The sequence below is a fragment of the Athene noctua genome, chromosome 1 (genome assembly GCF_965140245.1).
Source record: "Athene noctua chromosome 1, bAthNoc1.hap1.1, whole genome shotgun sequence".
NCBI classification, from domain to species: Eukaryota; Metazoa; Chordata; class Aves; order Strigiformes; family Strigidae; genus Athene; species Athene noctua.
The window spans coordinates 164,301,557-164,327,206 of record NC_134037.1 but is presented as its reverse complement, the minus strand read 5'-3'; the positions used below and the strand labels follow the sequence as shown (position 1 = coordinate 164,327,206).

At 38.2% G+C, this 25,650-nt stretch overlaps 3 protein-coding genes across 9 annotated transcripts in view; 1 reads left to right on the top strand and 2 right to left on the bottom strand.

Annotated features, from left to right (window-relative positions):
* The window catches only part of TTC3 (tetratricopeptide repeat domain 3), a 64,097-nt gene extending 58,207 nt beyond the window's left edge, over positions 1 to 5,890 (bottom strand). For both annotated transcript variants that reach the window (XM_074903707.1, XM_074903715.1), the window contains exons 1-5: positions 5,782 to 5,890; positions 4,903 to 4,988; positions 1,909 to 1,954; positions 598 to 730; positions 166 to 253 (exon numbers count right to left, since the gene is read on the bottom strand). In XM_074903707.1, the coding sequence (XP_074759808.1) occupies positions 166 to 253; positions 598 to 730; positions 1,909 to 1,954; positions 4,903 to 4,988; positions 5,782 to 5,809 (381 nt within the window). In that variant the 5' untranslated portion in view covers positions 5,810 to 5,890. The remainder of the gene's footprint in view (positions 1 to 165; positions 254 to 597; positions 731 to 1,908; positions 1,955 to 4,902; positions 4,989 to 5,781) is intronic.
* A 136-nt stretch (positions 5,891 to 6,026) lies between these two features.
* On the top strand, positions 6,027 to 11,368 carry PIGP (phosphatidylinositol glycan anchor biosynthesis class P). Of its 6 annotated transcripts, none has more exons than XM_074903652.1 (5): positions 6,027 to 6,119; positions 6,530 to 6,630; positions 7,889 to 7,961; positions 8,488 to 8,606; positions 9,989 to 11,367. In XM_074903652.1, exons 2-5 carry the CDS (start codon positions 6,549 to 6,551, stop codon positions 10,117 to 10,119), a joined length of 405 nt encoding a protein of 134 aa, XP_074759753.1. In that variant the 5' UTR covers positions 6,027 to 6,119; positions 6,530 to 6,548; the 3' UTR covers positions 10,120 to 11,367. The 6 variants fall into 6 exon arrangements, with proteins under 6 accessions (XP_074759753.1, XP_074759787.1, XP_074759796.1 ...); XM_074903686.1 differs by having other exon boundaries at positions 6,029 to 6,109; XM_074903695.1 differs by having other exon boundaries at positions 6,044 to 6,073; positions 9,989 to 11,368.
* An 8,255-nt stretch (positions 11,369 to 19,623) lies between these two features.
* On the bottom strand, positions 19,624 to 25,372 carry RIPPLY3 (ripply transcriptional repressor 3). Its single transcript, XM_074929158.1, has 3 exons — positions 24,838 to 25,372; positions 21,320 to 21,387; positions 19,624 to 20,076 (listed from the first exon to the last, which is right to left on the bottom strand). Exons 1-3 carry the CDS (start codon positions 24,880 to 24,882, stop codon positions 19,932 to 19,934), a joined length of 258 nt encoding a protein of 85 aa, XP_074785259.1. The 5' UTR covers positions 24,883 to 25,372; the 3' UTR covers positions 19,624 to 19,931.
* Positions 25,373 to 25,650: the final 278 nt, after the last annotated feature.

Sequence of the window (25,650 nt, the reverse complement as noted above, 5' to 3'; positions counted from 1 at the left end):
CTATGACACACTTTCTAGAAAACTGCAACTCAACCATCAAATAATTTATTCACTCCAGCAAAAGGAAACATCTAATTTAAGATATAATCCCAAAATGCATAAGGTACAGATTTAATTAACCTATTATACTTGAAAGCTTACACAAAATTAAAATATAGTACTTACAACAACTTTTTTAATTAAATCAACAAGGTCTTCCAAAACCTCTAAATCACAGAGTCTCTTCCAATGCCGGTCTAAAATCTGTGAATTGCTTAAAAACAGAACCAGTTAGCATTTAGAAAAATAATACTGTGTTACATGGTCTTAATCACTAGTATTTATAGTAATTAGATGTATATCAAAAGATACTTTTGAAATAAAACGCATACATTTAAGTACATAAATACACCCTTAGATGCCAAACTTCATTCTTAGTATTTTCTTCTGTGTATTCAAGAACTATGCCTTCTGACCTTAACTAACTTAGCTCACCAATAAAACCATTCCTGTACACAATTTAATGACTACTGAAAGTATATAATGATCTTTCCCAGGTAACAAAACAACAAAAAAAGTAAAGGTTGATGAAATCACTTCAAGAACATGATTACTTACCTCCAATCAGCTACCAAATAATTACTTTCACTTTTGAAGAGAAGAGGCCAAAAGATGCGTATTTTAATAACATTGCAATATTCTCGTAGAATGTCAACTGGTTGACTGCACCACACTTCACAGGGATCAACATCTTCAAGAAAACAGTTAGGAATTAGACTACAAAATTCACGCATTACAAGTAATCAAAGGTCAAATAAACATTGAAAAACATCAGATATTTCCATACTGTATTCCTAAGTACTACCTAACCAAAACAAGAAAACTTGAACACTCCAAACACATCTGTCCACTTGAGGTTTTTTTATAAATTGAAAGGGGAGAGAGAATTTATACGGAGGTAAAAATAGGGACCTGCTGGCAGTCTTTACATTTCTTGCTTAAGTAACTGCCTGTACTCTGAATCGTATTGATATAAAAACATTATAAACAAATAAATGCAGCCTGCTTCTAAGTGAGGAGCCTAACAAGGGCTGTGAGCCCTTTAATGGCTAAGGGATTCTACTTCCAAAATAAAACATGAACCTCTTTTAACTGTACCCATTTAATTATTTTCTACAAAAAATCCAGAGTAATGTGGCACACAGCAACATGGTACAAAAAGATCAGCAATATTCTTTTCTTCTCCAAAGGCCATGTGTGTGATGCATTGCTCTTTCAAAAATATAATCTATTTCCCTGAGATACTGTCTTTAAAAGGTAAAGATCCTTATTAGTCTATTGAGGTGACATCAAGTACTCTCAGAGCAGAAGCATGGTTATCTGAGAGTCTGAATATATGTAAAAATCCATTTTACAAAGCTGGCTGTGTTCATCTGAGTTTCCTACATATTAGAGGTTACCATTTGTATAGTGAATAAAAGTTCTGAAGAACTCGACATACTCGAGCCACCTGCTTTTCTGCAACTATTAATTTTTTTTTTAAATATTATCACTGCAAAACTTTGCCTACAAAGATCAACTTGAAGGTGTCTTTAGACCTGTACAGCTGAAACATAGCTACAATTAAAACACAGCCTATGAACACAAGCCTTAAATCTCCATCCTCATAACACTGACTGCATATATGTACATATTATTGAGTATTTACACTGTTCTCAAATGTATAGCAGTCTTCTGCACATTACATTAGGACAAAAAGATGAGAATTCTTCCAGTGTAAAGGAACATGCCAATGTTTCTGCTCAGAAGTAAAAAATTTCTATTTGTTTTATACAAAATAAGGAAAAAAGTGAAATAGCAATCAAAAGATCTGAACGCAGCAAGAAAAGTGCATTAGAAAGTTATGTAATATTGGTTTAGTTTACATACCTGTTTTAGGCTTATGCGGTGACTGCTGTACAAACACTCCATGACCCTGAAGATAAACATGTTTTTTAACACTGCACATCTTGCATATGTGTTACACTACCTATAAAGAATGATTGCTTAACTGTTTCTAAATATTAAACCAATATAAACTGTTTACATCAGGGAAGAAAGGAATGGAAGCGATTTCTACGTTCTGTCACCAATTATTGAACATACTTAGACTGGTATAAAAGATGGTCTATGATTACATCTTCATAAGCAAGCAGCATGATTAAACAGAGAACAAATCTGTGAAGCAAAGTATTTGGTAACAAGCATTCTTCATCACAGGATATACTCTTCAAGGGGTTTTAGTTTGCACTGGTTCAGTTCTAGTCCCTAGTCCCATGGACAGAGCTCCCATTTGTGGCTGATGCACATTACCCATACTCTTGAAAAAGCACCTTCCAGATTAGTTTCATCCCCAATGAATCCCACTAGCACACTCCAAGACCTCTTCACAACATAAGCCAAAATATGAAAAATGGGGACAACGGGGATATTTGTTTCAAAAATGTTCTCCTGATGCAAACTAAAATACTAATGCAAATACATTAGTTAACAAAATTAATTGATAATTAACTACAATTATTTAGTTAACCATTATAAACTATAATTATTTAGTAATTAACTAAAACACTCATGCATACACCACGGACCTAAACAGGAAAATTATTCCTATATACCTTCTATATACTCATTCTGAACAGAAGCTTTTTATAAAATGTTAAAACTGCTCATTCAATGCTCACCAGCATGTCACTGTCTTCTAAGACCAATCTGAGCTAAGTAAATGCTCCCATGTGCTTTTTCCCCCCAACCCCATTTCCCCATGAATAAAATACTATTGGTATTCCTCATTCTCCCATATGTTTTTGTACTAGTGCAATGATTTTCTGAGGAAAACAAGGAAACTTGAAATCTGCAACATTCTGCATTACCAAATGACAAACCTCTCTGGATCTAATCTTTATAATTCACATTAAGCACAGCCAAAGAGCAAACAAAAAACAATGGGGAAAAAAAGCTAATTTACTAGAATTAATACAATGGTTTGGTTGCTGTCTTATGAAGAAAAATGTTAACCTGCATATCCGTTCAAAAATGTCCATAGATTCATAGTTATTAATAGATAGGAAGATTTTTACTAGTTTAAACAATATATTAAACCATACTAGAATAGTATTCTAATTAATAATTCAAAATCAGGTACTAGGCAGCAATATAACATTCAAGAATACCTAAGGAAACACATTTAAGATGACAACATCGGTTTTAAAAAAAAAAAAAACATTCTGACTATTAGCACCTGTATATTTAACTAAATACATACATATCAAAGTAAGTGGAGTGGTTGATCTTCTACTTCATGGAAGCATACTGTACCAATACTTATTTTAAAACATAGTACTCCATATGAGCCTCTCAAGCTGAAGAATAAATGACTTTGTTCTGTTTTACTGATCCCTACAAAATCTATTATGTTAACAAACATTATACATGTGTCATTTAATAAATACTAGATATCATGTCTATGTATTGCACACTACCATTTTAAAGAATATGACTGAAGAATAAAACCAAACTGATTACCAAACACATCTTTCATAAAGTTTCTTTAGCAAACATTTACTCTTTCTGGCAGACTTCCTGGAAATGCTAGCATGCTGTGCAATGACGATTTACTAACTTGACCTAAAGTGATGACAAGCAATCACATAATTTCACCCAAAGCAGCATTTCTGAACTATTACAACGTTACATGTAAATCAAGGCTTACTCTCAAAAATAAATTAGAACATCGATGCTTAACAGACCAGGACACTCGATAACAAAGAGGGAAAAAAATTATCTCTTATTTCAAAATCATCTTGAAAGATGACTAAATGTCTCCTTCACTCCATAGCATGGATTTTGCTACAATATTTAAAAAAAAACAAAAACAAAAACAAAGCACACACACACCTCCTCTATATGTCAAGCCCAGGTGGTATTCACGCTAAGGCAAACCTGAAAACCAAGAGTTAGCACTTGCACAAAATCAAGGCCTTTCTTTCTGTAACAGAGCACACACATCACCTTAGGGGATAAGGTGTCTAGTAACTTATGCTGACACAACTTTTAGAAGTACTTCATTTTGTCCACAGCACAAAAAAAAAAAAAAAATTAATATAAACAATTTCCAATGAGACTCACTACTGATAATTGTCCCTTGTAAAGATACAGCTTTACAAATAAGAAATTCAATTTACCTGTACTTTTTGGTTCTGCAAAGAACAGTAGGCCAGCTAGCTCCTATTTTGCAGCAGCAACACTTCGGATAAATAACTCCTAACTGAACTTTCCAAGCAACAGGAAGACTAACTACCACAGTGTTTTCTAAGACTCCTTAAGCACAGCAAGAAGTGGAAAGTAAGAGTCAAGGAAAGCAATTTTGGAAGTATTAAAGCGGAAGAGGGCTACAGTTTATTCAATAAAAGAAACCGCTAAATAAGCAGGGGCCTTATTGGGCACAAAGAACTACAAAAAAATTAAGAGATGACATGAACAAGGAATAGGTGAACACGCTGCAGTTAGTTTGCCAACTTGAACTTACATGAACTAAGTTGCAATGCTTTGCAATTGAAGGAACTGAATCTGTGACTCTGAGCTATATCATCCCAAATACAGCCTGGATACACAGCCAACAGATTGGTGAAGTTCTGCTAATAGGATCATCCCTGTTTAGTTTTACATAGTTGTATATGCATTCAGCAGAACTTGCCTGATAGAGGACACACAGTCTCTATTCTCTACCACAATTTAGTACTGCAAGTGAGTAACATACAGCAGTGTAAGGTACTTCTGCATCAGCCTGAATTAATCAACACTAGCAATTACTCTGTAGATCAGATCTGGGTATAAACCCCAATGGAGGATCTTGCAAGTTTCTCCTCTAGTTTCAAAGCTACTTACCAATTCACAGCAAGATTTATCAAGAGCATAGAAAGCCGAGGCTGCAAACCCAGATTCGGATATAGGTTCACCCATGGTACATGATCCTGAAAGAGAAGTATGATGAAAAATACATGAGGAGAAGGCAAATAACGTGCTTTTGCAGGACTTGATCACATTAAATGGCACTTTAAGAGCTTCATGAAAGACGTTGTGTTCTTATTTGCACACAGCATAGGTTAATGTTGAAAAGGGCTGGTTAACTCGACAGTCTGCGAAGCCGCCGACGCCCGACAGCACTCCGGCACGCTTCCTCGCACCTGACAGACAGGCGGGAGAGGGACGTGCAGCTTCTGCCAGCCGGCTGAGGGGGCAGCACCTGAGGAGTTGCAGCCACACGCCGGGAGAGCGGGGTTCAACACCCCGCCCGCTGCGCCGGGCAGCCCCGTGTGACAGAGCCGGCGGCGGCCCCGCTCCCGCCCAGGCCCCGCGGCCCTCTGCCGCCCGGCGGCTCGCCCAGCCGCCCCCGTCCCGCCACGACAGCTCCGCCGGAGCCGAGGCGGGGGTCGGCGGGGCTCCCCCACAGCCGCCCCTCCGCCGTGGGAGCCCGGAGGTTCGCCACTGACGTGTCGCAGCCCGACGCTTCCCGCCGGGACAGCCTTGCCCGTGCCAGGTCCTCCCCGCGGAAAAGAGCTTCCAGCGACCCGGAGGGGCTTCTCCGCCGCGGCTCCCGTGGCCGACAGCACCGTTCCCCACCCCAGCCGGGACAGGCCGGGCGTCACCCTGCCGGGGGCTCCGGAAAGACGGACGTCACCCTCCGAGACCCAGCCCTACCGGCCAAGGGGTGTTGTGAGGGACGGGGAGGGAGCACCCACCGGCTGCGGCGGCACCGCCACTTACTTCTCCCTCCCTCACCGGCCTCCGCCATGCGCCGCGCTCCCCTCCGGCTCCGCTGGGCCGAGCCGGGTCCCGCTACCGCCCACACCGCTCCGCCGCGGCCCTCCTGCCGCGCGCGCGCCACCGCCCCCACCCCCCTGGGCCCGGGCACTGGCTCGTTCCCATGACGTCAGGCGGGAACGAGCCAACCCGCGGCGAGCAGCCGGCGGTCCCCGCCCGCCGCCGGCTGGCAGGCAGGCTCTGCGCATGCGCCCGCTGCCCGGGCGGGCCCGGGGCCGGCGGCACGGCTGCGCATGTGCGAGATGCGGCCCGTCGGGGAGCGGGACGCGCGGTACCGGGGGGTAGGGAGCGCGGCGGGGTGCCGCCGCCTGCCTCCTCCCTCCTCCTCCGGCGGGTGGCTTGGGTGTGGCTTCCTTCCCTCACCATGCTGGGACCTGGAAAGGAAGGAGGCAGGGTGGCTTGGCGGGGCCTGTGGAGGAGGGAGGAAGGGGGTCGGTGGGTCGGTCGCACCGCGGTTCCTGTGTGCCGGTTGGGGGGGGGGGGGGGGGGGGGCGGGGGGGCGAAAGGGCCGCTGCGCGCGCCCGCCCGCCGCCCACTCAGCGCGTGCCCCTGGGCGGGCGCATGCGTCTGTCGCGCGCGTATCCCCGCCCCCGGGGCTGAGGGCGGGTGGGCGCGTGCGGGACTCGGCGGGAAACAGCTTCTCACTGTCTGCGTGTGTCTGTCCGTGTCCCTCCCTCCCCCCGCCCCGCAGCTAAAGGGAAGAGACCGGTATGGTTGAAAACTCCCCAGCCCCGTTGCCAGAAAGGGCAATCTATGGGTTTGCCCTTTTTTTAGGATCCTCGTTTGGCTTTAGTAAGTATACCGGCTGCTGAATACTTCACCAGAAAGTGTCGCTTTGCTTAGGAGACAAATGTCATTCCGATAAGACCATCTAAAAGGGATCGAAATCGTATTACACCACCTATCGTAAGGGTGCATGATGGAGGACTAAGGGACCAGTGCTTGCCGGACCTGTCGGTTGTTACAAAGACCTGTCATTGCCTTTTGCGATTTCCTCGTGTTTTGTCTGTCTTTAACATTATTATGAGGTCTCTAATAATATTATGGAGTCAAATTATTTTAAAAATTATCTGGGTTCTCATTTTACTAACTTGTTTACTCGAATTGTATACATTGTCACTGTTCATAAACCCTAGTAGATAGTAGTAGTGCAACCTTCCCCACTCAAATACTGAAAAAAAAAATCGATCTGGTCAGGAGTGATGGAAAATAATGAGGGTTATACCAGCATTTCTTTGCTGGTGTGACAGGTGCTTTAGCATTTCACTGGGGACATCTTGCATGCCCACACAGGACCAAGGCTTGAGAGAGTGAGAACACTTTTTCAACACAAGAAAAGGTGCTGCAAATACACCGTAGTCAAATAATAATCCAGGATCCTACTGTAAGTCTTTCTTCCCCTCAGGAAGTAAGTAGAAATTAAACAAAGTGGGTTTTCGTTCTTCTCACAGGAAGCCACTGCAGTTGTATAACTTGTGTCTCTGTCTGGCTACTAACCTGTTCCTCTCAAGTTTTGTTAAACCTTTCTCTGGATTATTTGTTAGGGAGAAAAATTTTTCAGTATTGGTTTTGTTGATGTGAAAATGATGCCAGGAATTAAGAAAGTATTTCCAGTAATTTTCTGAACTGTTCCATCCAAACACTGCGATTCTGACAAGTTTTCCTTCGACCAAATGACTCACTGTGTAAGCATTTTTTGCTTTAATATTTTGTGCACAGAATCATTTGGCATCCTTTTACTGAAGGTTTTTTTGTTCTACAGTTCAACTAACAATAAACCTTTGTCTGTCTATATAGGAAATCAGAATGTAAATTTTAAAGCAAATATAATGATACCATATAACCAGCTATAAAATATTGCCCCCATATTGGGTGGGTTTTGTGTCTGAGAGGCATATTCTGCAATGTTTTGGTAGAGCTATTTTGGTTTAAATAGTGTAAACCAAAAATATTTTCTTAGGATGTATCAGTATGAAGCATTACTCTAAAACTTAGGAAGGAAGTCTAAACTTCAGTTGTACTGTTATGACTTATTAATTCCTCCATGCAGTGTTGTACCTTATCTGGGCATATGTTCCCGAGACTTGGCTGTTCTCCTTGGGACTAACATACTGGCCTCAAAAGTAAGTTCAACCAGTTAAAATGTTTAGCCTGAATGTGTGTTAGTATAGGACACCCTTGATTATTTTCAAATAACGAAACTTTTTTTTTAAATATTGGCCTTGTATTTAATCCATTTTTTTCCTGATGGTACAGGACTAAAATCTTTATGAAACATTTTTTTGTGTAGATAAGTATCTATGATGAAACGTCTTCATTGTGTAAGGAAGGAAATAGTATTTGGAAGTTTTATGGTAAATTTGACATTTTGTTTTCAGGAAGTTTGCTGATTAAAATACAGTAAACTTTAAACCATAGTTAAAAAAAAAAAATCTTCTGGAAGGAATCTATTTGATGGTTTATACCAAACTAGCTACAGTGACTCTGCAGTCAGTTATCTTGGGAGAGCAGAGTGCATATTCAGGGGTGGTGTTTCTTTTCCTCTTGGCTAAGTTTGTGCTAGATACAGTAACAATCACTACATGAAAATTGTTATATCATTAGGTGTTTGTTATTATGATATGCAAATTTTTAAATCTCTTTCCTCAGATACTGGGCAGTTGCTTTGCCAGCGTACCTACTAGTTGCTATAGGAATTGGTTATATATTACTTTTTGGTATTAACATGATGAGTACAGCTCCTCTTAACTCCACACATACTATTACAGGTAATGTTATTGGGGTTTTTTTTAAGATTTTGATGCTTAACTGATAATTTCTGTGAATACATATATGTTATATATAATGTAAGTCAAATCTTAAGCTTGAAATATTTTGATCTAGAAAAGGAGTTCTTGGAAATACTGAAGTACTAGAGTGAAAAGATAGCCAGGAGTATGACTCTTCCCTCTTTGCCATCTCATGGCAGTGGTTTCCAACTGGTAGTGTGTACTTTGTTATTAAAACAGACCACATTAGTGGAACAGGGGTTAGGCATATAAAGATCTCCCAGGTGTGTGCCTTGTGTTACAAATCAGTGAAAAGTATCACGGGAGGAAGGATGTGCATGCCTACCTGGCAGTGGCAGAAGTGGGAAGGAACACAGCAGTCAGGGTGGTGCAAAGGAGGCCTGATCAGGTACGTTAGTGATTATCTGCCTAAAAAATCTGTTCTTCAGTTTTTCTCTCAGATTTTGTGTAGCCTTTACTCCTGCCAAGGAGGCATGTTCTGGGCACTTTCAGTATTCTCCAGGCAGCTGCATCTTCCTCCATGTGAGGAACTCCACCACTATTTGCAGGTGGCCATTTTTGTTAGAAAAAATGCAAACTGTAAAATTTGGCAAGAAATTTACCTATTGCTAAGGCTGCTGAAGTTGTATGGTTTTAACAAACTATGTACCTAGTATTACATTACACTGAACTGCTAAGGAAAAAAATCAGTTAAGTCTGTAGTTCACATGCATTACTCCAACACTTCTGTTCAGAACTGCCATTTAGTCACCCCTGTGTTCCTGGTCACTCATTCAAACTCTTATGTCACCCTCTCATTTGGTGTCAGCCCAAGAGTTTGTGTGGCAGGTGGAATGGGGGATGTACTTTGTTTGAAAAAGAACTATATTTGAAAATACTCTTTTTTAGAGAGAGCGGTTCCATAATTGTGTTCAAAGCACACCTGTAAAAATGTATATGCTGTTACATGAATGGGTGCTCTGTGGGGATAGGAACAAGCAGCCAAGATAAAGGGAGGGTGGACAGCATTTCTTAGCCTAAATCCTAGTACAAAGCGTTCAAACTACAGACTGAGATAATCACTGTGGGGATTTTTCTTTGTCTGTTTTACCTTTGGGTAGTTATGGTTTAATGTCATGCAGCATCTTAAAGCAAGCAATGTTGCAGGCAGTAATTTCAGCAGGAGAGTAGGGTTGATTTCTTCAGGGGCTCTGCTGATATATGTTGATGTAAAGGGTTTCTGATGACCATCTTCTATCTCAGCAAGATGGGGTCTTCAGCATCACTTATAGTAGCTAAATTTATAAAGTGTTGCATTATATAACATTTTTTGAAAGAAAAAATATCTCTAATATGTGAAATGTTCTCATTGTCTCCTGTAGATAACTATGCAAAAAAGCAGCAACAGAAGAAATTTCAAGAAGAAGCAATACCAGCATTGAGGGATATTCCCATCAGTGAAGTAAATAGAATGTTTTTCCTTCCTGAGAAGGGAATCTGCAATAGCAGATAGTCATTATTAAGATCTGTTTGAATAAAGGATTAGTAGAAGCATTACATTAGGAAAAATAAAACAAGCTAAAAAACCCACCCTCTTTCTGCTTGTAGAACAAAGCTTGCTGCTTTTTTTTTTTCTGAATTTCTAACTAAATTTATGTTAACGCATTTCATTGAGATGGCTTGATTTTATTATTTTGGGGGCACCTTAATAACCTGCATTGGTATGAGAATTATGCCATGTTAATTTATCTAACCATTCTTGTGGGTTTAAAATAGTGTTCTATTGCTTGATTTCCGCTTGTAATTTCCTTATGAAAGTCAAAGAAATCGCTTTTGGACATAGCTTAATTCTATTTCCCTTTGAATTCAAGGAGAGAAAATGTGTTCCGCTAGTCAAGTGCTTGAGGATCTTTTTTTATTACAAGTTATGTTACTTTGGAATGTTTATATTGTAAATATACAATTTTAATTTGTAAATACTAATAAAATGTAGCTATTTTTTACTTGTTAAAGTTAGTAATTTTTCTGTGGTTCTATCATATTTCTCCTGGGTAAAGTTGTATAGTGGTTCTTTCTTTTTTTTTTTTTACGCAATTATTTACTCAGCAAAATGTGTTGATTTTTTTTTCCCCAAAAATTTATGGGCTTACTGAAATACCAAGATTACCAGAAATAGCAAAGGTGGGTTGTGAAGATTTTCTGAAACAAGTCTTGAAATGATTTTTTGTTTTTTAACCCTTCTTAAGAATACTGAGAACTGGGTTCAAGGAAATTTCTGGAAATACAGGAACTTACAGGTCCATCTTACTGTCGTTTAGGTTATAGCAAAAAGCACAGTAACTTGTTATGGCAGTGGTTCAGATGTTTCTTAAACAGTGAATTTTCTTTCATGCATGCATTACTGAGCAGAGACAGAATTTTTGTTTCCTTTCATCCAAGAGTCACAAACCCAGTTATATTCAGTAGTCAAGGTTATTTAGTTTGGTTATAAAGACCAGTGAATAGAGCCTCATTATTGTTTGGCTTACCAACTTCTGACCAGAAGAGATTTTAGTTAAAAACGTCACTATTTCATTAAAAGATAATAAGAATTTTTTTTAAATTTGTGTGGAGAATCTTGTGCCAGTTCTTTAGAAATCAGTCAAAACAACTATCAGTTGCTGTGGGAAGTCTTAACACCTGCTAACAATCTGGTATGAATATGAAATTTGTAGTTTCTTGGTCCTCTAGTCTTTAGTAGTTTGCTATTTTTTCCGCCTGCATTGGAAGAAAAAAACCCATGCTAGGTATTGTGGGTAGGAGAAAACTACCTTCTTAATGAAGGAGAAAGTGCTTCTCAACACTGCACTCTGAAATAGTAGATTTTAGGTACACTGTTGTTGGGGGCATTTCATATGAGCATGTATTTGTACCTCAGCCTTGATACTTCTGGACTTCTTTGTGAAGTTTTGTTTTTTAGTTTGCCCCCAGTTGCTAATGTTTTCCCTTCCTGCCACGATTTTGTCCTTCTATTAATTTTAAGTGCTCAAACACCCATCCATAGGGTGAATTCAAGCTTTTATGATCAACAGGCATGAAGATGTATTTACTCTTTTGTCAATTCTCTAATCACATTGTAGACACTGAAGTATTGACTGTAATCTTTTTTTTTCTGTGTAATTTCTACCTGTGTTCTACGTTCCTTTTGCTTTCTGAGAAAGCAATTTCGTTTTCAATTCTAAATTGACAACAAGTGAAGGCCACGTTTCTGGTATCATTTGATGTAAGGATTAATTTAGTCCCCTGTTAAGGATATCCAAATCCCTTCAGGATAAAGAAAAGCTACTGGAAAATGCCCTCAAGCCCTGAAAGCACACAAATTAAAGGACTGTAAACCTTGGACAAAGATTGTATCAGTGATGAATCTGCCATTTCATTTAACTGCAAGCCTCGCAATTATGGGAAAACTAACAGAGGCACCTAAGTGAGCAGGCAAACTGGGGCCATTTGTTTAAGTAAAACTTGCAGGCGTGAAACTCAATCTTTGCTTTTCTGTCACTGCTGTGTAGTGGTACTTCAAAGACTATAGTGACCTTTTCTTCAACTTAAGAGTAATGTTTGACACTTCAGAAATTGCCTCTGATCAAAATAAAACCAGGTAACACAATGTATATGGGCTAATAAATACATTGTAGGAAATTGCAGGTGTTTGGGATCCATCATTTCACAGTCTTGCCTATGACTGTGATTAAGGAAAAGATGCAACTCTGCCAACGAAGAGAAGATGTAATTTGTAAATATGCAGCACACTCAGAGTTATTTAGTGGGTTTTCTATAGATTTTGCCTTAGCTCTTATTCAGAAAAAAACCTGAGATGATTGAACTGTGTTGCTAGTAGTGCCTTTCTTTACAAAACATACCTGTTCAAAGACTGGATATCAGGTATCCATTCTTCTCAGAGACTGAGGAAAAAATAAATAAATAAAGGCAAAAACCTAAATCTGCCCTCGTTTTCACCCTTCTGGCTTACTGATGGCATATTGTTATAGCGTAACCAGTAGAGTTTAGACAAACTGCATTGTCCCTGCTGATATAAACCAAATGATGGAACTTCAGCCTTTGTTTTTCACACACCTAGGATTCTTCTGCAGTTTTTATCATATTTGAGACTGATGGCATTTTGCACATCTTGCCAGAAACATAATCTTGTAAGACAGGTTCCCCCCAAATTGTATTTGAATGAATGTGTATGTAAACACATCATAAAAAAAAAGTAACAAAGGTGCACTCTTTCAAATGAAAAGCCTGTATGCCAAAGGAAATAATAGAGCTGTGGTTGCCAAATCTGTGTAAAGGTGATGGATTATGTCTCTCTCCATCTTGGCTGTAAAGGGAAAGGTATTAACAACACAGATGGCGCGTTTATGAAGTTGAGAAGTACTGAAAGAGAAACTTTGGGAACAGAGAGTCATGCAATTGGTCTAAAAAGGGAATCTCTCTTGGATTTCAGTCTCTTGCATTGCACTGTATTGGCTGCTGTAAGCTTGGAGGCTTCAGCACAAATACAGAGTATATGCATATGAAGTAGGAGAAGAGCTAAATTCTTTGTGTATCCCCGTAATTTCATTTTTATTGTAAGCATTAACAGAAGTATTTTGCCACTGTAATTGAGATCAACAGGGAGCTATAGTAAAAGAAGTTAATGCTCTGTTGTGAAGTTCGGAGGTATAAAGCATGTGGAGTAGAATATGCCACCACGTAGAGGTAAAAAGCACAATTTTGCATGTGCTTCTCTTTACTGTTCCTACTGATAGGATGACTGGAATAAGAAAATGAAAGAAAAACACAGCATCTCAAATGCTGTTTCGGTTTGTAGGCATGAAAGTTATGTCCTTGCAGGAAGCTATGCTGAGTGAAAAAACTTTGTTCAGCAGTATTAAAATGAAGTTGTCTTTCTCTTCGAGATATGCAAGTATACATTTGCTGTTACCCAAAGCATGCTGAAGTGTACAGGCCATCTTGAGCATCCTGTGGAATGCTGTCAGCTTGATTTGATGATTTTTATGATAACCACTTTGTGATTGGGGATGGGGGGGAAGAACAGGCTAAAAGGTGAGTAACAAGTTCTATTAGTCTAGATTTTTTTATGGCAGAAGTTATCAGTAGGTATAATCAAAGACCCTCCCATGTACATCAGAAAACTGTGATACTAAATGTTTATACTGTTGCTGCAGGCAACATTTCTGTGAAGCTAAAAATTGGCCCAAATCAGGAGGGCTCATACAGGTTTTCTGAGAGCAGGAGCAGGGAAAATGTATGTATGTTTCAGTTGCATAGTGTACTCTTTCTGGTACTCCAGTTGTACGCTTCTGTGGTAGGTGGTCTATAAACATTAAAAATGCAACATTGCCACCAGCGGCAAGTAAAATGTGCACAAGGAAAGATAGTGGTGAAGTAATAATAATAGGTTTTGTTGTTCTTTTTAGTGGACCTTAAGTTGCTGTTAAAGTTAAATCTGGAAAAGTTAGGCTGAAAAGATACCTTAATGGAGAGGTTAGATCGTAACTGTAGAAACAGTGAACTTTCCATCTCTGACAAAACAATATGAGAATGGAGGCAATGGTGAGATAAACAGTGTTTGACTCTTCTTCCTCCTCTTTGCCCCTGCTCCAGCTTTCTGTCCCAGGAGAGCGTAACAAAACAATGTCTTGGCTGTATCTGTAGCAATTCAGTTTTTTAAGAGTGATAAAAAGCTATGAGATCTTTGCCCTAATACAGTGTTTTTCTGATAGTTAATTCACATTCATGCCGAAGCTCTCACCTACAGGTACAATGAGAAACTCACCAGTAAAGCTCTTTTGAAAAAGACTTTTCAAATACTTGATTTCTTTACCAGGCATTTTCCATGGATTTCAGTTTCATTTGTGGGTGTAAATGATAAAGTATTTCTGACTTACAAACAGAATAGCTAATAAATGATTTTGTGCAAATATATTTTGTCCTATAATGAACCTTTTCTATGGCACTTGAGTCTGCGTGGCTAAAATGTTTAATGCAAAGCCCTGCTTGCTGCTGTACTGTTAGATCTCCAGTCAGCTCTAAAGCAACTGAGATGAATGGGGTTTTTTTTGTATCTCTCCCTCTATTCATGAATTGAACTGTGTTCTGGGGAGAAAGTTTTGGAAGCATTTCATCTTGTTCTGCCAGTTTCCTTAGAGATTGCCAAAGTAAATTTTGTTGGTATTCTGTGCATACCAGATTATGTGTCAACTTAATTCTCAGCTTTTTGCTAAAAGCAGCTGATAGATTAACCCAGTCTGGAAATCATTATTATATAGAGTGTAATTAAATGGTAGGTGTTTCAGTGAATTGGATGGATTTTGTCTCTAGAGCTCCTAAAACCACTATTGTGGAGATTGCCTTTTCTCAGTTGTGGCAATTCAGTCCTGCTACTGTTGTCATTCTCTCAGTTTAAAAGTAAGTTATAAAAAAAAAATAATGTTCCCATGATAGTTCTTTTTCTCTTAATTCAAATTATTACTTAGAAAGAACACTCAACAAACTTTAATGTCATGTGAGGATATGTAAGAGCTTGTCTTAAAAGAGCTTGGAAGTAGTTCAAGACTGGTTTATGAACATACTTTAATTTTGATTTTTCACGTGAATACATACAATACAAAATTGTACATATTGTCTGGATACCTCTCCAGCATTCATGTACCAGTGGAACATTAACTTATCTTTTACTATCATAATTTTAGACAATGGAAATCGAAGGGTAGCGTTTGCTGGAAATGTTGCGGCTGTTGAACTGCTAAGGGAAGTTCTGTGGAACAGAGATCCTGAGCCAACAATTTAATCTGTAAATTGCTATGTTTCTAGTCTTGTCTTTGAAGTAGTAAACTCAGATAAACTCCTTATCTGGGGATGCTTTGTTATCTTTTTCCTGTAAATGATGGATGATTCTAAGGTCACTGGAAACTTAGCAAGGTCAAATCACAGATGAAGTAACAAACCAGAACTGAAAACTGAAAGTAACTGCAGTTGAATACCAGAGATGCTATATTAGTCCACTTTAAGTTTTCTCTTAGTTTATTAACAAACTGATAAGGGATCTCAATGCATATTTTATTTAAGTGTGCAAATAAGGGTATGTTGACATTGAAACATGAAAAGACAGTTATTCAATGAAATGAAATGCTGGCTTGAGGGGAAAAGGATAATACGGTTTTGGCTTCCTCTAATGACTGTAGTTAAATATTGCCGATCAGGTAAATAGTACAGTAATATTACCTTAATTTGAAAGTGGAATTGACAATACAGGGGAAACCAAGTGGAATGAGTATCAGAGACTGAGAAATCTGATCAGCTGAAGCCAGTGCAGTGGTGACAGACCTCAGCAAGATGATGTGCAAGATGATTTGTTTTGATATTTCTAACAGCCTTTGGTAAGACTGTCATCCATTGTCTTTTTCTAATAACAGTGTCTGTTCTATTGTCTTAAAGAACACACTTCTCAAGATATTTTTTTCTGTTTCAGAGGTGTGGTTTTGTAACAGCAGTTGTCTATGTCATTAAATATACATCTGATGCATCCAGGTTATAGCCCATTTACAAATATTAAAATTACTGTTTCGTGTGAGACCCAGGATAAATATAGTTAATACCCTGCCTCCAACACTAATAGTGCCTGCTATAATGGTAAGAGCAAAGATTAGGGCAAGAAGCTAGTAATGTTCCCCCAGAATGCTTCCCCAGACGGCAACAATGTGAAACTTATGGGTTTGTATCTTTGTATTTTTCTTATGAAAATAATTTCGTTTTTATAAGTAAGTAGCCTCTCAGTTTCAACAACATCACAGTGTAATCACAAATTGGGTTAAGTGCTTCCTTTTGTTCTAAACACACTGCTCAGTATTTTCATTTGATGTTCAATCATTCTCCACCATCTCCAAGCCACTCAGGATGTTAAAGTCTATGCGTGTCAAGTATGAATATAATTTTCTAGGATACAGCAGACTTATGCTCATATTCTGGGTAGTCAATCTGCATTTTTTCCATGGCCACTTGACTGGCATATCCAAACCTCCAGCATTTGTCTAAAACTACTCCTCTTTTCTGCCTAGAAATATTTTTAGTGGGTCTACTGTCCCACTTGGTTTGCTTCAGGTCTGGAAATTCTGGACAAGTTCAAAATGTTCAGATTCTGCCTGGACATGTTACCAGGAAACTTGGAGTAAGATGCCCCATTGCAGTATTGGTGTGGTAGTTCAGTATGTATGGCCACTGTCTACACTGTATCTGTTCTCTTGTGTTTTACTAGTTACATCATCTGAAGCTTCTTCTGCTGACCAGAAGTTCTTCACCATCACTCTTGAAAAATAGTACACTGAAACCAACTCTTTCCAGTTCTCAAAATATGCAGTAAACTTCACCAACCAAAAATTGACTTAGAACCTGACCGTGTTCCAGCATGCTGCTGCCAAAAAGTCCAGGAGGCTTTTTCACAGATTTCACTGAGCCACTTACCACTCCAGGCTTGTTGCCCACCAGCTAGTGAGAGTACAGAGAGTAGAGAGGATTGTGAGAGTACAGAGAGAATAACAAAGCTCCACACAAGTGGAGTGAGTGCTTGGAAGATGATACATTGATGATGAAGATCAGGTATTAACTCTAGACACAGATTTTCAAAAGCTCTGTTCTTCTGAAAACATGGTAATTTCTGCTGGTCATCCAACGTGCAGTTACTATGTTTTCAGATAGAGCTTTTGAAGATTTCTGTCTGGAATTAATAACTAGTCCTCAGCAACAACATATAGCCTCACCTGTTGATGCTAATTCCTCCAGCTCAAAACCTCTCCTTAATGCAGGAAGATCAGTCTCAGTTGTGACCAAAGCTGGCCTCCAGTTATGTTATGTGGTCCTGCAGATACTAGTTCCTCACTGCTGTCCTGCAACAACAGTAACACCAGCTCTTGCTGGGCATCTGTGTCTGCAAGCATGCACTGGTCTCATCTGTTGCTTTTCTGCAGAGTAACCACAGCCCACTGCTGGTCGTCTGCAGGTCAGGCAGGGAAGCTGCAAAGGAGGAGGTAACAAGCAGTGTGGTCTCAACAGAAAGGTAAGGATTAGCAAGGAAGAACCTACAGAGTGTTCCTTTTACATAATGGATCCTTAAATGGTGACAGCATCTGTGTAAGGCAAATGGCTCTTCAGTGTATTGTGTGTTAGGGAGCACTGGGCTGTGGGGGGGATTGTGTGGTAACCACCATTTTCACAGGGTATGAAGATGGTTCCCTCAACACATCCCTCCAGATTCCAGTAATGCTCAGTGAAGGCCTGAGCAATTCAGAAGTAACCAGGTAGGTTTGTGTCATAGCACAGATTAAAATGGCAGCACAGATTAAAATGGCAGCACAGATGCACACGGAGGTGTCTTAAAAGGTGAGGAAAAACCCTGTTCCAGACTTGAAGGTGAGGGCAGAACTTCAAATGTTAGGAGTGAACTCAGATGGGTGTTGATGGAGACTCGAGATTCTTGCAAGGAAGAAATTGAGGCTTAATGTACAATAATTTGACCATCGTAGGGAATATGTCATCGCCGACCTGTTAAGTGCTCTTGGATGCTTTTCTGTTTGTGCTACAGACTGAATAATGATGAAGCTGGAGCATAAATAATTTCAGAATATCTTGTGAGAGAAATGAAAGATCTTTAAAAGGTCTGTATTTCAGTTCCATTTGTTGGGAAGTAAAGATGTGGAGATGATGAATGAGTGAAATGTAAAAGATGAATTTTCATATGTTACACCAGAGTTTAAAATTTCAACTAGTTCTTGTAATTCCATTCTCCTTGAGTACATTTAATTAATAGATCCACTTTTTAGTTTTCAAATGGAGATTTATTTTAAAATCCTCCATTCTATTATGTTCATTCATTTGGAATCCTAATTTGCTAGATTTACAATTTATAACACTATCGCTTTGTTTGACAATGCATTGTACTAAGAGGAAGATCTGACACACACTTTAAGTGGCTCTTACAACTGTCTGACCTTGTCTACGCCACCGACAGTAGTGTAGAAAAGGTCAAGAATCTTGAATTCTGCCTTTGCCTTGTCTCTGGGGAAATTATGGCAGTTTTGGTTCAAGAAAAGATATCTGAAACATAGTAATTCCGAAACACAGTGGGGCCAAACAGCTACTCTTTGAGCTAATTAAAAGATACTAGCATAGCAACACAAGTACTGACAAACTCTCTGAGCATAGACAATTTATGCAAACAAAAGGCTAACCAGAACAGATTATACCAATCCTCTGAATGAAACAAACTGTACTGAAAAAGCAGTTTTTCCTAATGGAGTAACGGTGTTGGAATAAATGTGTCTACATTGTATGTTACATAAAGATGCTTATGAAAGTTAGTTCCTTAACTCTTCCTGAACATCAAGTTAAAAGAAATATCAAAGTAGTAAAATACACATCCAAAGCTCACTAGATGGGAATCAACAGTAGGTCGGTTATATTAAAATCACAGATTCAAGCACACTAAGCTATAGAAATAAGATCTGAATACTGTGATGAAGACAAAAAAGGTAGCACATAATGCGTGTTTCTATGTGTCATTAAGTTAAATCAGAGTTTTTAATCGAAGCTGACTTTTTTCTGAGTGATAAAAAGGCATTTTTCTGATTACAGGGGGAGAAATCTGGTAATAACAGAATGACAGGACCCCAGAAAAATACCACGACTGTAATTTAGTACTTGTCTTGACAGGTGGTTATACTAGAAATGGATTAGGTCAATTTGTCATAAACCATTTATATCAAAATAAACATGCCCCATGGAGCCAATAAGCTCTGCATTTAAAAATATTTCTTGCTTAAATTCTAACATTGTGTTTCAAAGCCTTCAGGTTAATTTGGGGCTGTACATTATATTATTTTGCCTCATAATCAATCCTCTTTTCAATTTATCAATATAAATGAAATGTAAGTTTTCATTTTATCATTTAATGCATTGTAAAAAATAGCAAGTAACTAAGTACAGTGCTCTTAATGTTCATAATCCATGTTACTTAAACCAACTTGATTTAAAACTTATAATCTTTTGTTTGGCTTCAGGATTTTATTTAAAAGCCTCTCAAAACACGAAAGGATTTCCTCTTAATTTCCAGTTGCATTGACTCATTCTTCTTGGTAATATAGTTATAAATAATTTTCTTTAGAGCTTTGAAGTATTTCTTTGTTCCGTCAGACATTTGTCCATACGTTTCTGGCAGTTCTTTTTTTATCTCTTGATTTTTTAAATTTTTATTTTGTGTTTCTCAAGGCTGACCACTGTTTCTTATTAGGCTGAACTGATTTCTTCATCTTCCTCAGAGTCGGCGTCATCATTGTAGAAGTGAATTGTAGCTTGTACTGGAAAACTTGCCAGAACCTTCTCTCCGATGTTATTAAGAAACTTTTGGGATTTGGACTTGGGCAAATAAAGTCTAATAAGAAAACATATTTTTAGAGAAAAAGTAAAACTATGTGACTCCTTCCCAGCTAAGCTAGCTTGAATATTAAAACCCATTTTTATCTTTCTTTGGAGAGAGAAAAGTCCTACGGTTCCTTGTCTTTTAAAAGAAAAGCTGCTAACTGAAAGGTAGTGTTGATTTTAAGTTGCTTCAGTTGCTTTGGGCATATTGTGTATTGGATTTACGTAAGGTCCCACCCCCATAAAGTGTTGCCAGGGGTGGCAACAATGATGCGTGCTTGAGATGGTCCAGTTTGGTTTGGTTTTTAGCACAGTTCGGAATGGAAGCATCCCATGAAACTGGGGAAAGTTTGAAGAATGTTTTGGGATTTAAGAGTAAGACACCAGGTTAAGATTGGGGTGGGTTGCCTGATGCACGGAGGTTGAGTCTAGTGGATTTTGTGTCTCGAGGTGGAGGAGGAGGTGTACATTGAGAGAGATTTATTTCAAAATCCACGTTGTTTTCTGTTGAAATCATAAATGTCTTAATTTACATTTCAAGTTTTCCCCAGCTTTCCCACTAAAGCAAAACGTATGTGGTCTGTATACATACATGGTTTTGTGTGCATATGTATGTACTTCTTTCTCTTCCTCTTCAGTCCACTTTGGCCACTTTCCAATTAAATTTGACAGTGATAAGTCACACAAGCTTTTACAGCTTTTATTTTTAAAAGTATTGTAAAGAAGGGGGATATTCCATTAATTTTCCTTCTCTAAACAGAAGTCCTAATCAGGAGTTTCTACATCGTTAAGCCTTAAAGAATCCAAATGCTGGTGAAAATGCTTATAAATCCCTGAAGCCTAGGGAAAGCTTTACATGGAGTTAAACTTCTATTCAAGAGCAGATTTCAGCAACCTCAAGACACAGATCTGTAACAAGTCACATTCCATTAGCAGCTGTTCATGTTAATTATTTGGGCCTTGTGGGCTTGTTATATTAAATAAATGTAACTATAAATTAGATGAGGCAGAAGAACATTGTTTCTTTTAAGATTACTTTTTTCTTATTTTCATTATTAGCATACTGTTTCAGGTTGTGTTCAGCCTGGTCATCTTTCTTTGTGAAGGAATAAAAATCTATGAAATCTGGTGAGTAGTTAAACTGCATTACTAAAAAGAGATACTCCAGAGAAAAACTGATACTTTTTCCGTGAAGGAATATGTCTTGTCTTGGAAGGTGTCACTTTTCCTGTATCAAGTGATAGGATTTAACTCACCTCACTGGATGTTGAAACCCCAGAGCTCCTTTTGATCTAAAATGTATTAGTTGACCATCCAGTTCTGACTGTAAAGAGACATATTTATTATTTAGAATAGGTTAAAAATGAAGATTTCACTTTTTTTTTTTTTACAGGCAACTATAATTTTACAGTAATTTTGCTTTGTTTGCTGTGCTGCATGTTGTTTTGCTCTAAGCGTACTTTAGAGAAAATATGTGCCCACAGTCTGCCAATAGTTGCACATTTAACAAAGCATTTGAACTTCTACATTTTATAAGCCATAAAGTCATGGAATTGTACATTTTGCTTAAGTTCTTATGGAATATCTATAGCAACTAGTGAGCTAATAAAACCACCAAATGGAAATGCAGTAATTGGACGAAGAAAGGATTTTAAATCAGTTTAAAGGGTTGGAATGTTAAGGTTTTATAAAATACCTCTTTATCTACACTAACCAGTAGTTTGGAGTTAGAATGTTCAAAATGGTAAGTTTATTTGCAATCAGGGATCACACAAGCATGTTAAAGAGTCCAAACAGTAAAATCAAGAGACAACTGGCATCTCATATTTCTATGCAAACAGCAATAAAAAAGCAAGCATTTTTGATACAACGGAGTAGGTAGCAAAAATATATTCTAAATGTCGAATTTAGCACAGAATAAATTCCTTCAAATTAAGATCACAATAAAAAAACATAATTTGCAAATGTTAATGTTATTAAATCCTATTAGGACTACAAACCTGGAATGTAAAACTGAAAGCATCTCCCAAAATCACTGAGCTCTATCACTTAATCTTGTAGGCATGTATTCTCTTCCATATCTTAAGAAGACTTTTTTTTCCTCCTGTTGCTATAAACTTGATGTTGCATAAAATAGGAAGATTTAGCTCTGCTATACTAGAAATTCTAGTGAAGAGTCTAGAAACTGTCCACTCTGCCACAAACAGACAAAGATGACTTTTGCCACTTCAGAGCAATTCATCTGTCTTTCTGAGGAAGCAGGCTTCGGCATGGAGATTCTGGTGGGCCTCAAAAAGCCCTTGGGCTACAGACTGAGGCAGGGGTCCAACAGAAGTCTCTCAGTGCCTTTTATGTTGTCCTGTTTCTCTCATAGCCACCTGTTTGTATTGTAGCCAAAATTATTTGTCTTCAGGCTGTCAGGGTTTTGTTGATATTTTTTTTTTGGTGTTTAATCAGGACACTCATTTACTTTGTTTCCACAGTACCTAGTAAAATGGGCTCCTGACCTGGCTGAACATTGTAGATGTGATCATAATATATGTGTTAAATACCACATATTATTTTTCTCCTTTCATATTTACATTCAAATTAGATTAGTATTTGTTATCTTTATTGACCTGTATTTTCTACTTGTCTTCTTTTTGGAATACATTTTAATTTTTAATAATTATATGTGTAATAGTACATATTGATTGAACACACATTATATGCTTTTTCCTTTCAGACTATAACACAGCATTTTCAAAAAGCAGTTCTGGTAAAAGCCAATTAATTGCAAAACCTAACTCAGTTTGTATACAGCAGAGAATGTTCAGTGTTAATTTGTGTTATGTTGTAGATATGTCAATGGCAACTTTAAATTACTTTTCATGGCTTTTCTTTGGGCATAAATAACATATGGAATTTAGGTAGTAGGAAAAGCGCTACTTTTTATATAAGGAAAAGTATGTCATGTATAGGTAACTATACGGTATATTGTAACACAAATTCTTGGTAATAGATGTAAAAGTATTAGTGTATTTTTTTTTACCAGTACTTTTGGTTTTTAGTGCTTTGCTCTGCATCTTTCAGTTTCTCTAGTTAGATTCTTATATGTATATTCCTAAACATTTTTTTTAAATTCCACAGAGGACATTGAAACTTTTATTTGATTCACTCTCCAATGTTTGGAGTGTCTACTGGCCTGTAAAGCATGGGCAGTTGTATGTATACATTGCAGAAAATAAAAGTAGCCAGCATGCAGCTAACTAGCAAAAACATTGTGCTCAATTCATCTTTGAAGGCCTTCTGCTAGAAACCTCAGTAACTTTGCTGAAGAAGATACCTCTTGCCTTCTGCAACTGTGGGATGTAGGTATACAGTAGCGAGCACTTCTTCCCACCTATGCACCCCACAAAGGATCCAAGCATCTTTCCTGTTAAAAAGCATATGAACTAGCCCCTAAAGCCCTCCTTCAGCCCTCCTTAGGTCCCAAGCTACAGAGACATACAGGATGCTGAAGCAGTGTGGATGGGCCATAAGGTACAAATGAGAATCTTCTGGCAGGAAGGAGAAATGTTAAAAAAATTGAAACCTACTGTTTCAGTTATATTTCACTTGAAACAATGCCAGGCTGTTACCATGAATGTGGAAAACATGTATGGTTTGCTTTTCTCACACAAGTGGGCAGAACCCCAAGTGTGAATTAAAACTTTTGAGCTCGTTGGATAAAATTTTCTACAAAAACCTCAGTAATAAATCACAACTTCCTTTATTTCAGAAACTTTAGTTTCTTGAATTCATCACTGTAAGCATGTACTCTCATGAGAGTAAGGCTCCTCTCATCCTTAGCAAATTTACAGGTGCCCCTGGCAAAGCTTGGAACGCTGCTGGGAAGGATGCTTTTCTGCAGGCTTTCCCAAGGCACCAGCCAGGAGGAATGGGGCACTCCCTCAGACCTGTATAGTTACAACCTCCATCAGCAGCAGACAAAAAGTACAAGTTAAAAAGCTGTTGCATGTGTTAGAACACTGTGGAAATTGTGAGTCTTTAAAGACTTGCACTAAGGAGACTTGTTGTCTTAACCTGCTGAGCCTTTGGTAAAAAGTTGAAGATGTAACTGTGGGTCTGATGCTTCAAATACTTATGCAGGTGCTTAAAACTAAACATGGAAGGAGCACCATTTCAATACATTTTTTAAAGTTTGCAGTGTTGGGACCTATGTTGAATGTACTTCAATCTCTATTTTTGTTCTTTGAGCCTAACAAATCTTCCTACATGAGTAGGTAAAACCAATAATCATGGTGCCTCTCAAAGGCACTTGGCAGTAAGAATTTTCTGCTGATTTCCTAGCTGGTTTAGCTATAGCAACATCTTTCCCAAAAAAAACAATCAATAAAATTGTGTGCCTGAAATATGGCTTTTAAGTTTCATCTTAAAGTCTTTTTCACTCAAACTACCCCTATATACAAATTAGGCTTGATAATTTCAAACTGAGGTTATTCTTATTTTTATAATTAAGCAAATAAAAACTGTCAAAAGGTTGGTTTGAGTAAGCAGTGCTTTTGGCAGCTCTTTAAGAACTGATAATGATTCTGCATCTGATACACAATTAGAGATACTCTTAACCATTATCATGTACAGAACACTGTAATTTGAACCATATTTTCTAACACTGAAGAAATGCTTGAAAGAACAAATGAATAATGACTAAGACTCATTTCCAGTGTTCAAATAGTTTCAATTTCTGCACCTGTTTTCTATAAGGATTATTTCCTCCAGAATTTAGTCTCACCATTTGTTGATTCTCTGTCATTTCGCTGTCTCTTGCTGTGAGCATCCAGGGCCTCCATAAAGCAGGGCTGCTGAAAGATTAAGATAGAGTAGCGCTCCCACAGTTAATTCTTTGTGGCAAATATCTGTACAGTACAGCTCCTTTTGTTAGATTCTGATGGTATCTTTATTTTTTTCTTTTCAACGCATTTTGATTTGGTAAACTTGATTGCTATGGCAATATTATGCTCTCTTCTGTCTACGTTCTGGTCAAACAAACTTGACATTTGCTTGCACATTTTTAGCTGAAGTGTCATGTCACTTTAAGATTTTGCAACTTAAAGTGACTACATTGAACTCCAAATGAAAACGTAATTAATACTGTCATTTTTTTTTTTATTTAGGCAGCACTGCTACAAAATAAAAAGTAACTCTCCCTCTCTGCCAGTATGTCTAAATGGTTATTTATTGAGTAAGCAATTCCTGCATTAAACCAACATGGGCAACCTGATCTATCAGTTTAAGAGAGCATATGCAGTGGTGGGTGCTACATCTGCCTTTTGTTTGGTCAGGGGACAACAATTACGGATGCTCCTTTTGACAGCATTTTCCATCTCTGCTTCTGTGTAACAGATCCATACAGTTGTGGAAATGGAAAAGTGCTTTCAGATACAAAAAATAAATAAACTTAAAAATAATAATAAATTGGTCGTCGCCACCTTAATTTTCATTTGCTTCCATTTATAAGTAAGTTCCTAAATATTTGACTGAAAAGGCTAAAATATCGGCAAAACAAATAAAATACCCGTTCCAAGTGAAACGTTTTCAGAAACAT

Excerpts from the sequence above, each read along its gene's own strand:
- PIGP (XM_074903695.1), top strand. The coding sequence starts at position 6,549 with ATGGTTGAAAACTCCCCAGCCCCGTTGCCAGAAAGGGCAATCTATGGG. Across the intron at positions 7,962-8,487 it reads CTAACATACTGGCCTCAAAA|ATACTGGGCAGTTGCTTTGC; the intron begins GTAAGTTCAACC and ends CTCTTTCCTCAG. Across the intron at positions 8,607-9,988 it reads CTCCACACATACTATTACAG|ATAACTATGCAAAAAAGCAG; the intron begins GTAATGTTATTG and ends TGTCTCCTGTAG.
- RIPPLY3 (XM_074929158.1), bottom strand. The coding sequence starts at position 24,882 with ATGCTCACAGCAAGAGACAGCGAAATGACAGAGAATCAACAAATG. Across the intron at positions 21,388-24,837 it reads TGACAGAGAATCAACAAATG|TCAGAACTGGATGGTCAACT; the intron begins GTGAGACTAAAT and ends GTCTCTTTACAG. Across the intron at positions 20,077-21,319 it reads GGGTTTCAACATCCAGTGAG|ACTTTATTTGCCCAAGTCCA; the intron begins GTGAGTTAAATC and ends TTTTCTTATTAG.